Genomic DNA, 21,803 nt, shown 5'->3' with positions numbered 1-21,803 from the left:
AAGACATCCTACTACAGCATCTGGCATTTGTAACAAAGTTGCTAAGCTGCCTAGGGTACACAGTAAACAAAAAGAAGTCAAAACTAATACCCTCACAAGAAATAATTTTCCTGGGTGCCAGCTTGAATACAACGGCCCAGATGGCTTACCTCACGCCAGACAAGCAAAAACAACTGGCTCAGTACTTCAAAAAGATGGCAACTTCTACCCAGCTCACTGCAAGGAAATTCCTGCAAGCATTGGGGTACATGGCATCCTGCATTCAACTAATTGCATACGCAAGGCTGCATATGAGAAAACTACAATGATACCTAAAAAGTGTATGGTCCCAACACAGACACAGCCTCGAAGCAAGTATAACTCTCATTCCCTGCCTTCAAAAAGAGTTTCTATGGTGGGCTCAAGCATGCCAAGCAAACAAGGGCCTACCTTTTGTCTCACCTCCAGCAAACCAAACCTTGACAACAGATTCATCAGACTACGCCTGGGGTGCACACATGGCAGGACAATGCATACAGGGCAAATGGTCTGCAAACCAAAGGCAACTACACACCAATCAAAAGGAGATGCTAGCTGTAAAAAATGCACTAACAGCCTTCAAGGACCTCTTGCATCCAGGACAACTTCTAATATGGACGGACAACACCACAGTTATGTGGTACATAAACAAACAAGGAGGAACACACTCCTATCCACTATGCAGACAGGCAATGGACTTGTGGGACACAGCATTAACTTACCAAGTACAACTGCAAGCACAATTCCTGCCAGGAAAAGAAAACATTTTGGCAGACAAATTAAGCAGAAATTTGACAGACCCTCACGAGTGGAGACTACACCCACAAGTATTCTCAATGATAACTCAAAGGTGGGGAACACCAGACATAGATCTGTTTGCCTCAACCAACAATTGCCAGCTACAAAAAGTTTGCACAAGGACTTATCATCCCCTGGCCTGGAAAGTGGATGCCCTATCATTCAGTTGGACAGCATTGTCAGTCTACGCCTTCCCACCTCTGCCTCTACTGACCCAGGTATTACTGAAAGCCAGATCAGAGAGACCACAGATGATCCTCATTGCTCTGGACTGGCCACATCAACACTGGTACCCACTACTACGAAACTTAACTCACAGCCCTCCACGGATCTTACCTCAATTCCCTCTGCTGTTAACCCAACAAAACTCTCAGATCCTTCACAGTCAACTAAGGACCTTAAATCTAGCTGCATGGAAAATACCTTAAATTATCAAACAACACTTCTCTCAAAGGACATCCAGAATGTCATTTTGGAGGCCAGGAGGCCCAGCACCAGAAAAACTTACTCAGACAAATGGAAAAGATTTTGTGTATGGAGTCAGGTCAGAAGCCTAAATCCTGGCATCCCAAATATTCCGCACATACTCCAATATCTAACTGAGATGCTACGCAAAAGCCTTTCTTTCTCATCCATAAAGATCCATGCTTCAGCCATTTCAGCTCAATATGATACGGTTCCTCCCATTTTCTTTCATCCTTTGCTAAGGCAGTTTCTCAGAGGGGCAAAAAATATAAGACCACCCAGAAAACCACCAACTCCTACTTGGGATCTAAATTTTGTTCTGGAAAAGTTAACACTTCCTCCTTTTGAACCAGCCTTTTCAGCAGAGCTTCAATACTTGTCATGGAAAACAGCCCTGCTGCTGGCTATCACCTCAGCATGCAGAGTCTCAGAACTGCAGGCACCTATGGCAGTGGAACCTTTCATCATTTTCCATCAGGACAGAGTATCTTTACACACCAACCCTTCCTTCACGCCAAAGGTAGTATCCAGTGTGCCTCTCAATCAGACCATACACTTACCCACCTATTATACAAACCCACATAAAGGAGAATTACTCTTTCACTCTTTGGACATTCACAGACAGTTACATTACTATTTGGGCAAGACAAAGGCCTTCAGAAAATCTGACCAACTCCTTGTATCCCATGCACAAGGCTCAGAAGGAAAGGCTATTTCAAAACAGACCATCTCCAAATGGATAGCACATTGCATCCGCTTTTGCTACTCACACCACAGGAAAGCAGTACCTGTTAGTATTAGGTCTCACTCTACCAGGGCTACAGCAACCTCAGCAGCCTTCCTCCAAGGAGTCCCAACAAAGGACATTCTGGAGGCAGCTACCTGGAGTTCAGTGCACACCTTCACCAAGCATTACCACCTTCCTCTATACTCAGAAACCAGAGCTGGGTTTGCCACTGCAGTTCTGCAGGGCATCTTAGCTGCACCTAACCCAGTTTAGCTCCTACCACCCAACCATAGCTTTGGGACTCTAACCAAGTGTGATGACTGCAGCAGCATTGCACGATGAACATAGTACAGTTTTGTACCTACCATAAATGTAGATGTTCGAGTGGTTATGCTGCTGCAGTCCAGGTTACCCTCCCTCCATCCCCTCTACCTAACAAGGCTTTTCTTATACCTCCATGTACTTCAACCTTTGGGATGCATGTCTATATGGTGTATTTGCTTATAACTAGTACCATTGTTTTGCACTAAGGTATGTTTTGCAATCTTTTTATTTTGCCTTCTTAGTTTGGGGCACCTGACATCTGGGGCATGAAAAACTGAAGAAAATGGCTTCGGCTGCCTCTTTTATACCCCTGCTGCACTGACGTCAGGGAAGAAGCGACGACAACCGACGCCGGACCAAGGCTTTGGAATTCAGGCCGACTGCGGGACCGCCTGATGGCAGGATAACCCAAGTGTGATGACTACAGCAGCATAACCACTCGAACATCTACATTTATGGTAGGTACAAAACTGTACTTTCCAACAACCCTTGCCTTGTCAATTCTGATATCTGCTCCGACCTCCTCGATAGTTTGCCCTGTCGAGGGGTCTGGGCGCCGAGACTCTCTTGTTGGCTCTGAGGGGGAAGTGGCATTGGACCCTTGTCCGACACCACTCTCCCCTTGGAGCCTCAGCTCAGGTGAGTTCAGCTCCCACATCTGCCTCAGAGCTGTCGCCTTCAGTGCGGAGAACATCTCCTCTGTTCTGTACCATGGTGCCTTTGAGGTGATGAAGAGTGTGCTGTCTACTGAGACCGCTCCACCCTTGGCTCCACTGACTCCATCCCCATCGATACTGGTGTCTGCCTCAGATCCTCCTCTCTGTCCCAAGCGTAGGGAACCAGTGCCCCAGGATGCCCCACAGGGTGACCCCTCTTCTTCTGAGAACTGTCCTGAGCATGCCTCAGAGGAGGTTCCCAGAAAGAAAAGATGTAACAGGAAGCATGTGAACTCCCTTGAGTCCGTCACTTTTGACACAGACTTGGATGACTCGAAAGGGTGAACATGGTCCCCCTCTGAGGATGTCTCTTTCTCAGACATGCTGGAGATCCTTAGGCAGAGACGAAACTGGAAGTCCCTTGCCCCTTCTGAGGATGAGTCCATGTACCTGCATGCATTTGGTTTCCGACCCTCCACCTCCGCCTTTCACACCACTTTTGTCTGTAGTGAGTCGAAAGGCGTGAAGTGCTCCAGAGACCATGGAGCCTGTTCTGAGAAGGCCTAACAAGTTCACTACCGCACCAGAGGACAAGTCATTTCTCTCTGAAGGCATGCCAGTTGATGCTATGGTGGTGGCAGCAGCCACCAAGAAGGAACTCACACAGAATTCCTCTTCTAGCTATCCAAACAAGGAGTCTAGAGCCATGGATAGATATGGGAAGCATATTTTCTCTTCAGCTACCTTTACTCTTTGGCCGTTGAACTATTTGAAACATTTCACAAGACTTCAGAGGGATCTCCTTAAAGAGCTGGGAGATACCCTCCAGGATCCTTCAGCTGAGGGAGCGGCCAAGCAGCTAGCGACCCTGACCTCCATTGTTAACTCCTCCATGCGCCTGATTTATTACACAGCAGATGGCATGAGTAGAGCTGCAGGCACAGATGTGGCCCTTCGCAGACATTCCTGGATGCACCTTTGTCAATTTGCGGAACCCTTCAAGTCCTCCTTTATGAATTCCCCCTTTGATGGCTCAGCCTTGTTTGAGCCACAAGTTAGAGAGACTCTTACCAGGAGTGAACGAGATGGCAAAACTCTCTCTGCCATAGGAGTCCATTTTTCCACTCCATCCAGACCTTATCCCAAAGGCCAAAAGAGTGGTAAAATGTGGTTCCGTAAATCCCAGGGAGCCTTTTTGGACACCCATGGAGATAAATCCCCCAGGGGCAGAAGGGGAAATAATAATGGGAGATGCCGTCCTTGTGGCGGGGGGGCGGTCTGCAGCAGGGTGACAGGGATACATTCTCTGCCAGGCCCTTTCAGAATCCCTGAAAGATTGCCCGGCTACCCACCTCTGGAGGCAGTCACGGACAGAATATCACTGTACCCAAAAGCCTGGCAAGATATAACAGAAAACATGTGGGTATGATGCATAATATCCAGGAGTTACAAAATTCCCTTCTCCCAAACAACCCCAAGAAGTCAAAAATGATCAATCCCAGATGTTCCACCCAATCTTCGGGATCAAGCAGCCTTGGAAGTAAATAGTTTGCTGCAAAAAAGAGCCATTCAGAAAGTCCCCGCAGACCAGATTGAATCCAGAACTTACTCAAGGTTCTTTTTAGTTCCAAAAAAGACAGGGGACTGGAGATCTATCCCAGATCTCAGCAAGTTAAACAGGGCAGTAAAGAAGACCAAGTTCTGGATGGTGACACTGCAGTCCATTCTACCTTTTTAGGTCAAGACGATTGGATGTGCTCTATTGATCTCCAGGACGTGTACTATCACATAAAAATGGACAGGCAGTCCAGGAGACATTTATGCTTCCAGCTGGGAGCCAGTCATTACCAGTACAGAGCTCTGCCCTTTGGTCTCACAACAGCCCCTAGGGTGTTCACCAAATGCATGTCAGTAGTGATGGCTCACTTGAGACGTTTGAGATTCCAGGTGTTTCCTTATCTAGATGACTGGCTCCTCACTGCCACCACGAGCATCATCTCTTAAGGGCCTGGAACTAGACAATTCACACTTGTTCACGTCTTGGAATCACAATAAACTATGAAAAATCTGCTTTGTTGCCCTCTCAGTGTATTACTTTCATAGGTGCTCAGCTAAATACAAGAGGCATGATAGCCAAACTCCCACAAGAAAGGGTGCTTACCATTTGATGCCAGATCTCTCTCCTCTTGTCAAAGTCAAAGGTTCAGGCACGGTTAGTCCTAAAGGTCTTGGGCTTGATGGTGGCTGATATTACTCTAGTCCCTTTAGCTCGTTACCATATGAGGATTTTTCAGTGGCTCCTTTTCACTCAGTGGTCATATCAGGCTCTGCCAATGTCACACATGATCTTAATCACGGACACTTGCAAGAAAGATCTACAGTGGTGGCTTCACTCCCCCCAGTCACTCTAAGTAGACCTGTAGCCCCTCATCCGGTAGCCAAAGTGACCACGGAAGCTTCCCAGATAGGGTGGGGGGGCATTATCTGAAACAGACACTCCACGGAACTTGGCAACCTCATGAGTACCATTTGTACATCAATGTCCTGGAGCTGTGAGCGGTGTTATTAGCATTGAAAGCACTGCATGACTCTCTTCCTTTGGGCCATATAGCAATTCAGACAGACAGCATGTCAGTGGTGTGGTACATCAACAAACAGAGTGGAACCAAATCTTACCCCTTGTGTTGGGAAGCCCTTCGAGTATGGCAATGGGTGATTTCCTCTCAGTGTTTTCCTGGTTGTAGTGCACATCCCGGTGAAGTCCAACATGATAGCGGACAAGCTCAGCAGGATAATTTTCATGCCCCATGAGTGGTCTCTGAAACAAGATGTGGCAGATATGATCTTCTGCAGATGGGGCCAGCCATGTTGTGATCTTTTTGCCTCACACCTAAACAATAAATGCAGCAGCAACTTTGCCCTAGTTCTCCCACCGGGACAGTCACCCAGAGATGCACTTATCCACGATTGGCCCCGCTAGGATTCTTTACGCCTTTCCTCCCTTTCCTCTAATTCCAAAAGTTCTTCAGAAAACAAAGAAGTTGAGTTGCAGGCTGATCCTCATTGCCCCTTACTGCCCTAATCAGATATGGTTCCCATTCCTTTGGGGTTACCTGCAAGAGGAGCCTTGGATTCTGGACCCAGTTCCAGATCTCCGGACACATCAGTCGGGTCCTCTTCATCCCTCGATTCAAACTCTCAAGCTGACAGCTTGGTTTCACCACTTCCAGTCCTAGCCAGGCTTCCAGATATCTCGCCTATGATTCAACATATTTTAGTCTCTTCTCACAAACCAATTACTAGGAAAGTTTACACTAGTAAATGGAAGAGGTTCTCTTTCTGGGCTGAGCAAAATGACATTGATCCCTTTACAGCACCAATTTCAAAAATTTTGGACTTCCTGGCAGAAACCTTTGAGAAAGGAGCAGCGGCTGCTATGATTCAAGTTCAACTGGCTGCTATTTCCAATTTTCATGAGGGCCTTTCTAGGTTCTAACGTCATGTCCCACAAGCTATGTAGGGCCTTTTTGAAAGGTCCACACAAAAAGTACCTCAGGAGTGGAAAAACATGTGATGCTGTTGTAAAAACAGATTTATTACACAAATCCATGAACTAGACTTAATTCAAGTTTCATTTTCAATATCAGTATAAGCATAGAATGATTTTATCTTACAGAAGCACCACAAGGGCCATATAAACTAACTCCGACAAAATGCTCACCAGTGGTGCTTCTTTGAGATAAAATTGTTGTATGCTTATACTGGTATTGAAAATGAAACTTGAGTTGAGTCTAGTTAGTGGATTTGTGTAATAAATCTGTTTTTTACAACAGCAGCTCATGTTTTTCCATTTCTGAGGTGCTTTTTGTGTGGAATCTGGTAAACGTTGGTGCCTTTCTTCACTTTTTATTGCCTTTTTGAAAGGTGCTACCCTATTAAGGCCTCCCATCCGAGAACCTCTCCATCCTTGGGATTTAAATTTAGTAATAGCAGCTCTAATCCTCCCTCCCTGTGAACCAGCCGCTTCTTGTCCTCTAAAATTCTGATCATGGAAGACCCTTTTCCTGATTGCAATTACATCAGCTAAGTGGGTTTCTGAGTTACAGGCACTTTCCATCCACCCGCCTTACATGATTTTTCACAAGGATAGAGTATCTCTTAGAACAAATCCTTCCTTTTTGCCAAAAGTTTGTTCAGAGTATAATTTGAATCAGTCAATTGAACTCCCTGTATTCTTTCCAAATTATGGCAACAAGGCAGAGTATAAGCTACAGCAATTGGATGTCCACAGGCAGTTACAATTTTATCTTCAAAGAACCAAGACATCAGGAAATCAAATCAGCTGTTTGTATCCTTCTCACAGAGTAAGCAAGGCTCACCAGTTTCCAAAGTGACTTTGTCAAAATGGCTGTCCAATACTATTACTTAATCTTATGAGTTTCTGAATGTGTCGACCTGGAAAAGGTAAGGGAACCCTCTACTAGGTCCTTGGCTACTTCCATAGCCTTTCAAGCCAAGCTTCCATTAGATACTATTTGTGTGGCAGCAACATGGGCTACTCCCCATACTTTCATTAATCATTACAATGTGGACATGGCCTCTCAAAACAGGGCATCTTTTGGTTCCACGGTTCTAAAGGCACTTTTCCAGTGAGCCACCCAGGATTTAGGTGCTGGGGACACTGTCCCAACCAGAAAGAAGGAAGACAAGATGGACAGCATAACATAAAGAAGTATGTTGTTACCATAACATTACATGTTTGTTGTCCTTTATTTCACCTTCCTTCTTACGTCCCTCCCTCCTTCCCCTATCCTGGATGATTGAGAGGAATTGTCTCTTTTGGCTGATTTGGCTGAGTTTTCTTTGCTTTTCAGCTGTTGGTATAGTTCTTGTCACCATTGTTGTTCTGCTATTCGGTACAAGAAAGCAGTATTGTTTGGTTACCTCCTTTATTTGGTAATTTCTAGTTCTCCTATTTAGTGGTTAGTTGTCACAAACAAGATCAGAGTAGTTACTGCTAAGCATGCTTGGGATAAGGGGCTAGCCTTGAGCCAGTAAGGACTCTTCGTGTTTTAGAAGTGGCCAAGTCGGAGCTGAGATTGGCTACCAACCCAACCAAAAAGAAGGAAGCGAGATAAAGGACAACAAACATGGAATGTTATGATAAGAACGTAATTTCTTTTTTTTCATCAGATTTTTAATATACAACAGTATACAAGCATATAACATTACACATACACTTCTCTGAAACAAAGTAAAATAAAATAAAATAGTTTGCACAAATAAACATCTAATAAAGTTTCTCTTCAGCTTCATTGACATGTAGAATTGAATTGCATTGGATGCTCTAAAAGCACAGATAGCATAGTGAAAAGTATGATTAGATGGCTAAATGTGAGTTTAAAATTATGAGAAACAGACTATAATGTTATTAGATGTTTGGAATTGTCACCAGATAACATATCTCTCAGTTGTCAATTTTCATAGAATGTCCAGTTTTTTTGCCACATATTTTTGGTTTCTTCCTCCAAAAAAAAGATTTTCTGACAAAGCATTGAGTTGGCAGTAACTTACAAAGCAAAGCCCTTCCCTTCATCTTCAACCTAAACTTCACTGCTAAACATGCTCTTATTTTTAATTTACCAGAAACTGCCTCCCCCAACTCAGTCAGTTACTATCACCCTATCTTTAATCCCTTTCATCTAACTAAAATCCTTGAAAAAATGATATACAATCAAATACTTGAATATATCACCAAATATAACATTCCCAATCAGCGACAGCCTCCTATTTGACCAGCATTTTCCTTTCCCAGGCATGTTGAAACTCAGATTCACAAAATATTAATAAACTATAGCTTTGCTACAGGATCTGTCTTACTGTTGATGTTTGACAAGCCATAGTCATTAATGTTCTACCTAGCCTTAAATATGGACTGCCCTTCATTGCCCTGGGTTCTTTACAAAACACCATGAGCTTTGTAAAGCTGAAAATCAAACTCTCAAATTGATTCACCTCTCCAGTAAATATGAACACCATTGTATGACACTTAGTAAAGAGAAATGATCGCCAATAAATGATAGGGCCCAACATCTCCTTAATGGTCTCACTTAAAAACTTCTTAAACAAAGTTACTTGCTATCTCCATCTCAACAAATTATGAATCAAAAAGTCTTCCTACTGCCTTAAGAATTCTAACTCACTTCTTCTCTCCATGCCTTCCTTTACCCTCAATAGCTGTGAAGGGTCATTCTCTCAACTTTTTACAGTTTTCTGGAACTCTGCTCCTGAACCTATCAAGCAAGCTGAAAATCTTGTTTCTTTCAAGAAAGCCCTCCATCCTCATTTGTTAGAAGAAAACAAATGTACGCTCTTCTGAGATTTTGGCTTATCCACTTCTTTGCCCCCCCTTCCTAAATTCTGATTATTATACATTTAATAGCCCCTTCTTTCATCTGCACCCTCCTCCTTTTGTCACTTTGAAATACCCCCTCCATCTCCATACCAGGAACATAACATGTTAAGGGGGGAGGAGTAAGGGGTATACTATATCACTAAACTCCTCCTTTGTCCTAAGCTTATATCAGTTTTATTCTTTAAATCATAGTTTCTGTTATGGCTATTTCTTTCCTCTTACTGTACTACACTCTAAATAACACAAAACTATGCTTGTGTATGTTCTCTTATGTTGCTCTATAAGTATCAAATTGCATACAAACAAGTCACACTTCTCAAAATAACTGAATCACACCTCATTTTTTATTCTCTGTTTTTTGCTGTATATTTAGTACCTTTTTTAGCTGCAAGTACTGTGCAATGTATTTCATTTTCATTATTAACTCATTATACTGAATGTCATATGACTTATTTAATATGTTTGTTTATTATTATAATTTTTTCACTTTTGTATGTGTATTCTCATTCCCAACTTAGCCCGGGTCATGGCTGAAATGGGTTCTTGGACCATTTCACTTATGGTTAACATCAAATAAATAAAACAAATTAATTAATACAGGCATTTGAATTTCAGACTTCTTATCCTTCAGAAACTGCATGATAATACAAAATATGAAGGATTTTTTAAGTTAAGAGCAATGTTTAAAATCTGTCCTTGATTTTGTACCTCTGTTCCTCCATTATTTTTTGGCATTATCTAGAATTCTAAGAGGCTGAGAGGTATGCCCGCTGGCTTCGGTTTGTGTACATTCCTAGATTAGTGCCTCAAAAAGTTCTCTGTGGATTTATTTATGCAATTCTAAAATAAAAGTGAATAAGTACATGGATGTATGTACATAAATACCATTTTCAATGGAGGCCCAGAAAAGAAAAGCTTCAAAGTTTCGTACCTACAACATAGGCTGACTGTGAAACAAATATGCATGCAAACATGTCTGTGGCAGGTTCATGATGATACATTGAATAAAATCCTTTTGGAGGGCAACACCATGAGGAAATATCTCTAAAACCTACTCTCTTCAAATCCCAAAACAAAATTTTGGCTTTTCTTTGTTACGAAGCAAGACCCTCTGTACTCACCATGTAGGAGGAGACCCCCCCACCCCAAAACATTTATATACCAACTTAAAAGTTGCACAACAGTGGGGAAAGGTGCAAATTTAAGGGATCACAGAAAGAGGCTTTAAGCAATATTCTTTTAAAGCATTGTCCACAGAACAAATAACCATCAAGTACTTGTCAGGTTCCTACCCATGTCACACTTTATTTTTTTTCATATCTTATTATTTTCCAGTTTGTTTTCATGATTTTATCTGATCAGCCTAGTTCTGGACTTAGCTGTGTATTCAGAAAGAAAGAAAGACACAATGTCTGACTGCACCTATTTGAAATGTTACCTTGATGAGGCCCCCTTAGCATTCTAAATGATGAAGGAGCTTGTTTATGATACCCGCACCACGTATTATTGTGCAAGCATACAGTGAATGCTATTAAATGTAGTAGCAGAGGCTAATGCACATGGCATCCAAAGGAAAGTGTTTCAAAGCACAAAATAAAATCACAAAGAGTTTCTGAACCTTCCCACCCCCTTTACATGGAAGATGAAACCCCTGAAGTACTATCCAAGGTTGCTATATCTGAGCTACTGTATTCTCCAGCCACAAAAGATCACTTTTCCCACTATAATTACAAACCTTTCCACAAGCAATAAAACAGCAATTGCTAGATATTTTTTGACCAAGTGATGCCACTGAAAAGTATAAAGACAAACCTTTTTGTCAAAAAATAATTCCTTCATGCTTGTAACACATACAGGTAGAATATATATTCCAGCGATTATCAATATATGTAATCTCACTAGGTAGGAAGGTTCATGTTATCTAGCTGTACTTACCAAAACAGGTAAGAGCAGGGTGTATGCACCAGTACAGACAGCCTTCTTGTATCTTAGTTAATCCAGCTAGCTACCTTTTTGGATGCCTAAAAGTCTATCAGTATGAATATCATCTGTTTGTATTTATTTATTTATTTTATTTACATTTTGTTGATTGGACTAGTCCTAGTGCACCCAAGGAAAAAGAACAAAAATATGCAAAGAACAAAAACAGTAAAGTAAAACTATGCTACTATAAAGACATAAACCCTGTAAAATGTTTTACAGTACTTTTATAGCACACTCATTAGGTGCATTCAATTTCTGTGAGGTAAGTAGATAAGACAAGAATAAATAGATTTATAAAGAGATGCAAGAACAGCAATTGTATTGCAAAGTAGACAGCCTGAGGAGTAAAATTTACAGGGGTTATGCCTTCTGTGTGGAGTCTGCATGTCCTCCCCGCGGGTTGAGTGGCATTCCGAAAGACATGCGTGAATGGGCGTGCCTTTGTTGAAGGTTGGACGTCCAGCTGGCAACTCGGCACCGTGAAAATCTACTGCCAATCATTAGCAGACCGGAGTTCCACTGTGGTGAACCCTAACCGGGAAAAGCCGAAATACAAACAACAACATTCAATAAAATATTAGTTATAACAGTAGAAATAAGATGCATGCTAGAAGTTTAGGTAGAAGAGTCCACGACAGAACCGGGTGAAAAGGTTATGAAAAATTGGATAGAATAGGAGAAGAAAAGAAGGGGAATATAATAAATAGGAAAGGCTGGCTTGAAAAAAGAAAGTGCAGGCTGATATAACAAGAAGATAAGTAATATAAAGAGACAAAAGAGGGTAAACGGTAGAAATAGTGACTGAGTGCTAGCAATGAATAAAGTAGAATGGGGGAAAAGTTATGTAGATAGTGTTCAATTTTGTTAGGTGTGGCAACATTTAGAATAGGATAATGTAATATTAAAGTGAGAGTTACAAGATTTATATAGGTTTTTGAATGCTGCATAGTTGTATAATATGTGAGCACATGTGTGTGCGTGTGTGTGTGCGTGTGTGCGCACGTGCGTGTATTTTTACACGCACATGGGTGCACTATTTATGTGCATCATTTATTTGAGAAACAGAGTAATGAGCTGATTAAGGAATCCATTAAGCCACTGTATGGAAGAAAACTTCAAATGCAAGTTAAATCCAACTATTATAGCAATGTGCATAAAATACAACTCATCCAAAAAAAAATATTAAAGACTAACTAGAATGTAACACCATTAGGATTTTTAATCAATATCTCTTCTGTCATAACATTGGTGCTGCAGCGATTAGCGTTGTCGACTCACAGCAAGAGGTTCTCCGTTTCGATTCTCGGCTGGAGCACCTTCTGTACGGAGTCTGCATGTCCTCCCCACGGTTGAGTGAATTTAAAGACTTGCAGGTAGGGCGTGCGTGTGTGGGTGTGTCTTCTTTGAAGGTTGGGTGCCGGGCTGGCAACTTGACACCGTAAAAATATACTGCCAATCATTACCGGACCAGAGTTCCACTGTGGTGAACCCTAACCGGGGAAAGCCGAAAGAAGACGCATCTCTTCTGTCAGAATATTATTTTTAATAGCAACTTCAATTAATAGCAGAGTATGAAAAAATATCTATACTCTCTATATTTCTTTTTCTCATAGGCGAGAAAACAATTTAAAGATAATTTCATATCTACGTAGTTCCTAATTATTATAGGTAACAGTCCCAATTTTTTTTTTGCCAAAAACAAGAAGGCATGATCAGCACCATGTGACATGCTGGATTAGCGGTTCACTACTGTTGTTCCATTAGATGTGGATATACAGGAGCAGAGAGTCTGTTTGGGATTAAATTTGTGGATACATTGTGAAGAGTTGACAAAGCACAGTACTTTAAAACTCAGGATCTGTACTAGAAGGTCAGAATGTTCCTTAATTGGATGCACATTGAAAGGGATATAACAATGTCTTTTTTTGGGGGTGGGGGAATAATTCTGTAGACTCTGTTAGAAAGAACCTGAAAGTGATGTAGATTTTTAGTTGAATTATCACTGAACAATGGCAGCCCATTTTGTAACTAAGTTTATATGGTATATGTCTCAATTTACAATGTTAGTTTAAATCTGGATGATTTCTAGCATTTAAAAAGTCTTCTATTAATGTTGATCTTACGTTATTCAGGAAGAGAGATCGCACAGTAAAAGTTCTAGCCAAATGTTCAAGTTCCTGAAGGAATGTATACGTTGGAAGTGATGGCTTGTTCCCAGTTAATGGGACCCAAGGCAGTCTTTAAGGAATACTGAACAGCATATGTGAAACACGTGTTTATTCTGCAGTCAGACAAGTACTTTGCTGGGCTTCTTTTGAAGCTGAGTTTTACTGGTGAGATGGGAAGCAAAAGACATGAAGCTAAGTACATTATCAGCATGAAGCACAGGACTTACTAAAGGAAGGAATTTGGAAGTTACTTATTTTAGAAAATCCCACTGGATTTCAAGGACAATTTATAAGGTAACTTTCAAATCAGTTGAAGACACCAGGTTCCAACCATAAAGCGGACATAATATTCTTCAGAACATTGTAATTTATTGAGCTAAAGGCTTTTATGAGGTTTATAAATAATGTGATTCTACAATGCCCCCTTGCCTATAACAGAATTAATTGAGTAATCTAAAGTCAGTACACCTGTCTGAGTGCTTCTATTTAAAGTAAATGCATTCTGGGATCTAGAAAGGATGTCATCTCTCTGGAGATAGTCATGGGTTTGTTAGTAAAGTAATTTCTCAAGTAGACAAGCTATAGTGGGTAAAAGACAAATTGGTCTAAAGTCTGATGTAAAGTTAAGAGTGAGGAGTCTGGGGAGAAAGAATACTATGTCAGGTTTTCATTTGTAAAAACAATGTACTTTGACATAGGAGCACATTAAAGATATTAAGTAAAAATCTACCAATGAATTCTGTAGACATTCTAAGAGCTCACTGTAGAAATTCAGCATTGTCTAGATTCTTGTGGTCAGGTCAGTCATCCAAAAGCTTTGTGGCTTGTTTTAGGGATGCCTTTTAAATTGAAAGTGGAGTGAGTCGAACATATCTAATAGCATGAGGAAGTTTCCTTCTTTTTTTTCTGTATTTATTTTTGTTGAGAAGTTTTGCAGCAGAAGGACATAGCATGCATTGTGATTTTACTATAGTCAATAGTTGACATGCTGGCTTATAGCTTGTAGCTTGTTAAGAAAAAGTATGTAGGGAAATGTAAGTCAGTTAACTGAATGAGTTGTTTTAAGAGTCTGTAATTAAATACCAGTGAAAAAGTATCTGACTCCCAAATTGTTAAAACTAAAATGTTGACAACATAAGTCAATAAAATATTAATGTGTTCCTTGTATAACTCTATAAATACAAACTTAGAAACACAAGCCTAAAGCAGATGCCCTATGCTGACCATCTGAAAAAACTCAAGCTTTATTCTGTGGCATATCGTCTACTCAGAGACGATCTCTGCTTAATATACAAGGCCATGTCAAACCCTGAGCTGTTGGACATGCTCCACTTAAAGAAATTCCATTCTCTCAGAGCCACACACTCCAGGGATCTAAACCTGGTCATCACAATGAACAAAACATGCTGGAGGGATAGGTTCCTGACCCAGAGACTCCTCAGACTCCTGAATAGACTGCCCATACATGTCAAGCAGAGCACCTCCTTGGCCCTCTTCAAGAGGAACCTTGATGATTGGATGGGAGATAGGAAAATCACCTCAGGGATCACATCAGTCACCCTGTTAGACAGGGGTCCAGGGAAGTAAATATTGTGGGAAGAAATATCCGGGGAATTGTTTGGCTAGGCAAGTATAGGCCCTAGGGCAGATAGCCTAGTACCAACCTATGAACCTATGAGATGTAACAGCAAAACAGAATTGTGTTCAGACTGATTAACTGGATGTAGGTCCAGGACAGATAAAATATGTATATGAAGTTTTCTTTCTTTGCAGTAATTTTGGGCTTAGATTAAAAGGAGAAAATGTACTTTCTTATGAGAAAAAAACTTTTCATTTATTTAGAGGTATCCATTTTAAGGTATGATGCATGTTCTGAAAAAAATAGGGCATACTTGTCTAACTAAAATAATTACACCAAAATTGCTAAAAAACAAAAAATGTTTCTTATATTTTCTCAAAGTATAAGGCATAACATTTACATAGTTATAGTACTTTACAATAAATTATGGAAAATTATGATATTTATTTATGCTAGCTGTGGATTTGGTCAGTCAGCTTACCTGCACTCCTAAGCCATGCAGTCATATGCAAATCTCAACAAAGTACACTCTATTATATGCATTGTTCATTTACTGCCTTTCATATTTGAAGGTGGCTGGCGATATCGAAAAAGGACCTCTACAGATATAAATGGTTGGCATAAGTGTGAATGGGAAGCAGTGGAAAAGTTCTAAATTATGATTGTTTCCATGAGTTAAAATTAATGACTACCAAGAGGATTTTATGTTGTAGATAAACATAGCCACATTTGTAGCCTTTAAAACTGAACTAGATCTATGTGATGGTTTTAAAACTGCTCTTATTTAATTTAGCTTGCCGGGAGGGAATGTTTGGAAGAAATTGTCAAGAACAGTGTCTGCCTGATCGCTCTTGTTCGGGACTAAAGTTCTGCCTACCTGATCCTTATGGCTGCTCCTGTGCAACAGGTTGGCATGGACCACAGTGCAACAAAGGTAAGATGAAATGTTGTGCCACCAATATATATATATATATATATATATATATATATATATATATATATATATATATGTGTGTGTGTGTGTGTGTGTGTGTGTGTATATGTATGTGTATATATATATATATATATATATATATATATATATATATATATATATATATATATGCATTCTGTCATCAGTAATTTCAATAGCTACCTATGTATAAATCATTGTTCTTATTTATTATTTGTTACATTTATGATTCTGAAAAATTGTATTACGCATAAACATTGTCATTTATTTATATTTTACTAAACATGTAAAACTTTTAAGGAGTTATGTACAGCTCTAAATGAATGACATATGTTCACTGGTGTCCTTCATCTTCGAATCTTGAGAATGGTGCTGTTTTTGTTTTTCTGAGAATTATTGCCCCCCTTAATTTGAAATGATATCATTCTACTTTGAAAGAACAATTCATAGGTCTAGAACAGAGTCTGCGTTTATTCTTTTTTCAGTCAAGTATATTACCATAGTATTTTAACACCCTTCTGTGAGAGTCCTTAATGGAATAAAACTTTTGTGTAGTATATTTCATGATTCCAAACTCCAGATTACACTTTTCTTTCAGATGAGACCAAAATTTATCTCTATTGTCTCCAGCCTGAATATCACCCTAGTTGCTTGCTGTCTTTACTCCACTCACTTAATCACTGAGTTAAACCGAACCACTTCTGCATGACTCTTTGAAATTAGTTTGATTACCTATTTATTTCCAGTTTGATGACCGGGGATGTCCAGTGGGCTCAGAGAGCCCATTTTCAGTGGAGGCCCGGGGCGAAAAGCTCCATGTTACAAAGTTTAGATACAGATACAATACAGAAAAGAAGAACAATTTACAATTATGTTTCATGCTAGAGAGCAGGTGTAATTTCGTAGGTACATGTTACCTTTAGATACAGACACAATATTATTAATGAACAATTTACAGTTACATTTCATGTCAGAGAGCAGGTGTAAATTCTTAGGTACATGGTACAAATTTGATATTTACAACATGTACATATGTGTGGTAGCCTATAGATCATAGCTAGTGAGGCTAGTAATCATATCTGTAGAGGGGTTTAGAGGTGGAGAGAGAATTATAGGACTAGGTGGGGAGAATGCAGTTGCATTGTCTGTAGAGTAAAGGTAGGAATGTAACTGAGATTTAAAGTTTTTAAAGTTTGCACAGGTCCTTAGAGAGGAAGGAACTTCCCCAACCCCCCTTTTTTTTTTGCATTATCTTGCATCATCAATCAAGCAGACTGATGGCAGCATTACCTATCCAAGCAGTTATTCTTAGCATAACCAGGTTACTGTGTGTGTGGTGGGGGGGGGGGGGGGTTAAGCTAAGAGCTGGAGAAAAGAAAATGCTACAATGCCTTGTGTCTAGACTGCAACCTTCCAAGGTAGAAGAAATGTTTGCAGTTCAGTCTAAGATTTGTTAAACAAACAATTAAACATAACTGACAATAATTTGCTACTGCCAGGGGATGTAAACATATATTTCTGTTTGGAACTCACATACCAGACCTTTGTTTCCTTAGATCTAGAGCGACTCCTATTTTGCAGAATTATCTTGATTTTATGTCATATATGGCACTATCCCCCAATCAGGCATAATTGACAAACTCACCCAGTTAGGTATCAACCCTTATATCATTACATGGGTCACTAAATGGCTCACTGATAGAACCTATATAGTCAAAATAGGGGAATCCACCTCTAACAGCTGAACTGAAACTAGTGGTGTTCCACAGGGATCAGTCCTGGGACCGCTACTGTTTGGAATCTATCCGAAGTACAAGCAAAAACTAAAGGTCTGTGGCTGACAAAGTTTGCTGGTGACTGCAGATTGGGAGTGGTCATAGAATCTCCAAATGATGTCAACATCCTACAAGAGGGTCTTACACAAACAAATGATTGGTGCCAAAGTCATGGCCTTAAACTCAGTGCAAAAAATGTATTATCATCGCTTTTGGTAAGAGTGATGTTCCTGATAGCTATCACATCAATAGCAACACCCTAAGTGCGCACTCAGTGGTGAGAGACGTGGGTACACCAATTAACATTAACCTTACCTTTGATCACCATGTCTCAACAGTGGTAAGAAGGGCATTCTATATTGCTCGTCTCATAAGTCAGGTCATTGCTTCCAGAAAAAAGAAGTTATAACCTAACTGTATTCTTCCCTTGTCAGGCCAATAATTGAGTATAGCGCCCCTTTTGGTATGTACCTTTCCAAGCAACTGCAGCGATCAGAGAGACCACAAAGGTTCCTCACAAGGAAAATTCAAGGTCTTCAGCATCTGTCCTATGTGGATTGTCTGAAATCAATGTCACTTTATTCTGTTTCATACAGACTACTCAGAGGCAATCTTTGCCTTGCATATAAGGCAATCTCTTACCCTGCTTTATTGGAAATGCTGTATCTCTTTAAGTCAAATGGTACACGGGTTACTAGCTCTAAGGACCTTAATCTGGTATGTGACAGTAATAGAATCTGCTGGAGGGATAGACTTGTCTCCCAAAGGTTACCACACCTTTGGAACAGACTCCCATTTCATGTCAAACAGAGCACCTCATTGGTCTTCTTCAAACGCAATCTGGACAATTGGATGGCTAACTGCAAACTCACCCTGGGGGTTCCACCTGTGTCCCTCTTGGATGGGGCAATAGGTGCTGATCTTGGAATTAAGGGTAGAACTTGGCTAGGCTTGTAAAGGCCCTATGGCCATTAGCCTAGTAACCTCCTATGATCCTATATTTTTGCTCTGACCTTCATAATATTTGTCATTTTCTGGCAAATTACTGAAGACTGCAATCACCAAATAATGACAAACATTTAAAATTTACATTTAATATCCATCAGAAAAAGCATGCCAATGCAAAAATTGCTATTCTAGGAAATTAAGTATATAAAAGCGATATTCAAAATCTCCCTCTGCTGACAGAATCAAGAGCCTGTACTCATTCCATACCTAAATAGTTAATCTTTCATACAATCGTGTCAGAATTTCAGAAACTGTGGCAAATATTCTTTGTGATCATGCTGCTTTACTTTACTTTGCACCTGAAATAACAATACTTCCTCTTTCTGCAATGATCCCGAATAGTAATTCTGCAGAATACTAACTAGTCACCTTCCTCATCCCTTGTTTTTAATCCTTATTAGACTATCACATTTTGTTTTGTTATGTAAACCTGGTAAACCCATTCTGAACAAGTACGTCTTTCCAGGAGTGACCAACACGTGTTATCTGGTAAAGTAACTCCTTTTCTTGCTCCCTCATTGGATTGTTTAACACGTATGCTATGTGTGGAGCAATCTGTGGTCCCGAAAACAAAATATAAGTCTTTAAATGATTTCTTGTTTAGTCTGAAATCTGTAACCTCAAACCCAGATGTTTATTAATTCATGGGACTTTTTTGCTTCCAACAAGATTGCTTCAGTTAATAAATCTGTACATAGAAGCTGTTTTGCTTTCCAAATAACCATTTGGAAAATGTTTGCAGTTTTTCTAAGCTTTTCAAATAAACTTTTGGAAAATGTTTCCAGTTTTTCTAAGCTTTTCTGCCCTACTATAAATTTGTTAATTCACATCAGCCTTGTTCTAGATGCAGTGTCCTTTATAGTTCATTGTAATGCTCCTGCTATTTTTAAACCTGTTTAGGATGCTGTTTTGTTTAGTTACCTTTTTTAACCTCTCAGAAGAGGCATATTTCTGTTTTCCATTTATTTGGCTTTGTTGGCTCCTTGGTTTCATGCAAGGCCTGTAAGATGTGACACTCTTCCCACCTGTCCTGTAATGTGTGGAGTCTAATCTTTATTCCAAATGTCTGACCAATGACCAAACCTCAAGTTATCTACCACTTTTGTATTTGCTAACTCTGTTGCAACTTTGTCAGCTGTACTGTAAATACATTGTTTCTTTCCTGTAGAAAGTTAGTTCTACAATTCACTATAGCATTTAGAAGCGAAATGCTTTCAGCTATTTGAGTAACTAAAGACACGGTACTGTCATTGCTTTAATAGTGAGATGCCTCCCTTAGATTTCACACGTACTTCTCATGCACTGAATAATGAGTATAGAGTAAGATTACTGGACTGTATTTCTGTATTTTAGTACTAATTCAGATAGTTCTCTCAGCAGGTACTACACTCATAAGTCACATTAAACTACAAGACAGACCTGGCTTCTTATTATCACTACTTAGGTTTGCCCCTTGAGTCTGCATTGTCTTTTCTTTTTTTTTCAAATATTTATTAAAATTGTTAGCTGCAACACTGATAAAAGACTAAAAACTCATAAAGTTATTCTGTTGGTTATGTCATATGTTCCTTTGTCCATATTTTTGGTAAGCGCTATGTAGTTCTCTTAACAGATTAGGCCAAGGCCAGTTGGTAGGGGAGCAGCCTGAATGTTGCACATCCATTAGTCATACTTTTCAACCTCCTAGCACAAGATATCTGGACAAAGGCAAATATGATGGGGGGCAAAACCCCCAAATAGGGGCATATATTAAATATCACTCAAACAAACTTAGCAAGTTGATAGAGTAACAGGTTTTGCATTAGTATGCATTTGCCAAGGATACAAAGTATGAAATTAAAATTTCTGCCATTATTTGGTGACTTCAGTCTACAAGAATTTTCCAGAAAACCACATATTGTATGAGGAACAGACCACAAATATGAGGTGAAAATCTGGACAATCTGCAAAAATCTGGACAGTTGAAAGGTATGTCCTTAGTATCTACAGAGAGACAGAAAGAATCAACTGGCATAGCTCCACAGCTTTGCTCTTCTCTTTCGGAACTGCTTTATTTTTTGGAAAGTTTTCAAAAATTATAAATATCCGCCAGAGTTTATTTTTGTGATTTACTAGTACCATAATGCAATGCTTCAAATGGCAAAGGGTGCTGCTATTAACCATTGATCAGTTACATTGCATTACAGTGCCATGCACAATTATGATGAGACAAAAAAAAAACTTTTCTAAGTCTGCTCTAGATGTCTTTCATTTGCCTTTTCTGTGCCTCTTCTCTTAACCCAACACACATTTTAAGCCTTGTAGATATACTTTGTAGTGTCACAGTCCACTACTCATTCAGGTAACCTATACAGTTTATCCACAAATCTCTTTGTGAAAAATATCTTCTAATGTCTAGTGTTGGCGGTATCATCTTAAGGGTAAGAAAGTCGGGTTAGACATACATTTACAGAGGAAAATAAACACACGTGAAGGCAATCAATCTGGTTAAAAATGGAAGAGGGGAACAACCCTCACTTCCTCCTTTATTATAAAGCATATGGTCATGTGACCTCTCTTGACCTCTCCACACCAACGACGTCAGTGTAAGAGCACACATACAATCATTCACTCTCTTTATTATTATCAGCCAACACCCCCACTTGCACTTATGCTGTATACAAATACATTTTAAGAGCATATTTTTGGATAACTTTTCCTTCACATTCCAAATATGTAATACATGAACTTTTCAATCTTCGACTTCGTAGCAGGTTTAGTAAAGACATCTGCAACCATGTCCGTTGTCGGGCAATAGTCAATGCTTATTTTGTCATCATTATGTGCTGACCTGACAAAATGATACTTAATGTCAACATGTTTACATCTCTGTTGGCTTACTGGATTCTTCGACAAAGCGATTGCTCATTGATTGTCCTCAGATATTGTTACTGGC

General features: G+C 39.9%; 1 protein-coding gene across 4 annotated transcripts in view; it reads left to right on the top strand.

Annotated features, from left to right (window-relative positions):
- TIE1 (tyrosine kinase with immunoglobulin like and EGF like domains 1) overlaps positions 1 to 21,803 on the top strand; it is a 521,980-nt gene that overhangs the window by 201,013 nt on the left and 299,164 nt on the right. For all 4 annotated transcript variants that reach the window (XM_044085330.1, XM_044085328.1, XM_044085331.1 and 1 more), the window contains exon 6: positions 15,927 to 16,067. In XM_044085330.1, coding sequence (XP_043941265.1) covers positions 15,927 to 16,067 — 141 coding nt within the window. The remainder of the gene's footprint in view (positions 1 to 15,926; positions 16,068 to 21,803) is intronic.

Source organism: Protopterus annectens, chromosome 10.part0 (genome assembly GCF_019279795.1).
Source record: "Protopterus annectens isolate FY-2018-M chromosome 10.part0, PAN1.0, whole genome shotgun sequence".
NCBI classification, from domain to species: Eukaryota; Metazoa; Chordata; order Ceratodontiformes; family Protopteridae; genus Protopterus; species Protopterus annectens.
This window is presented reverse-complemented; position numbering and strand designations above follow the sequence as displayed.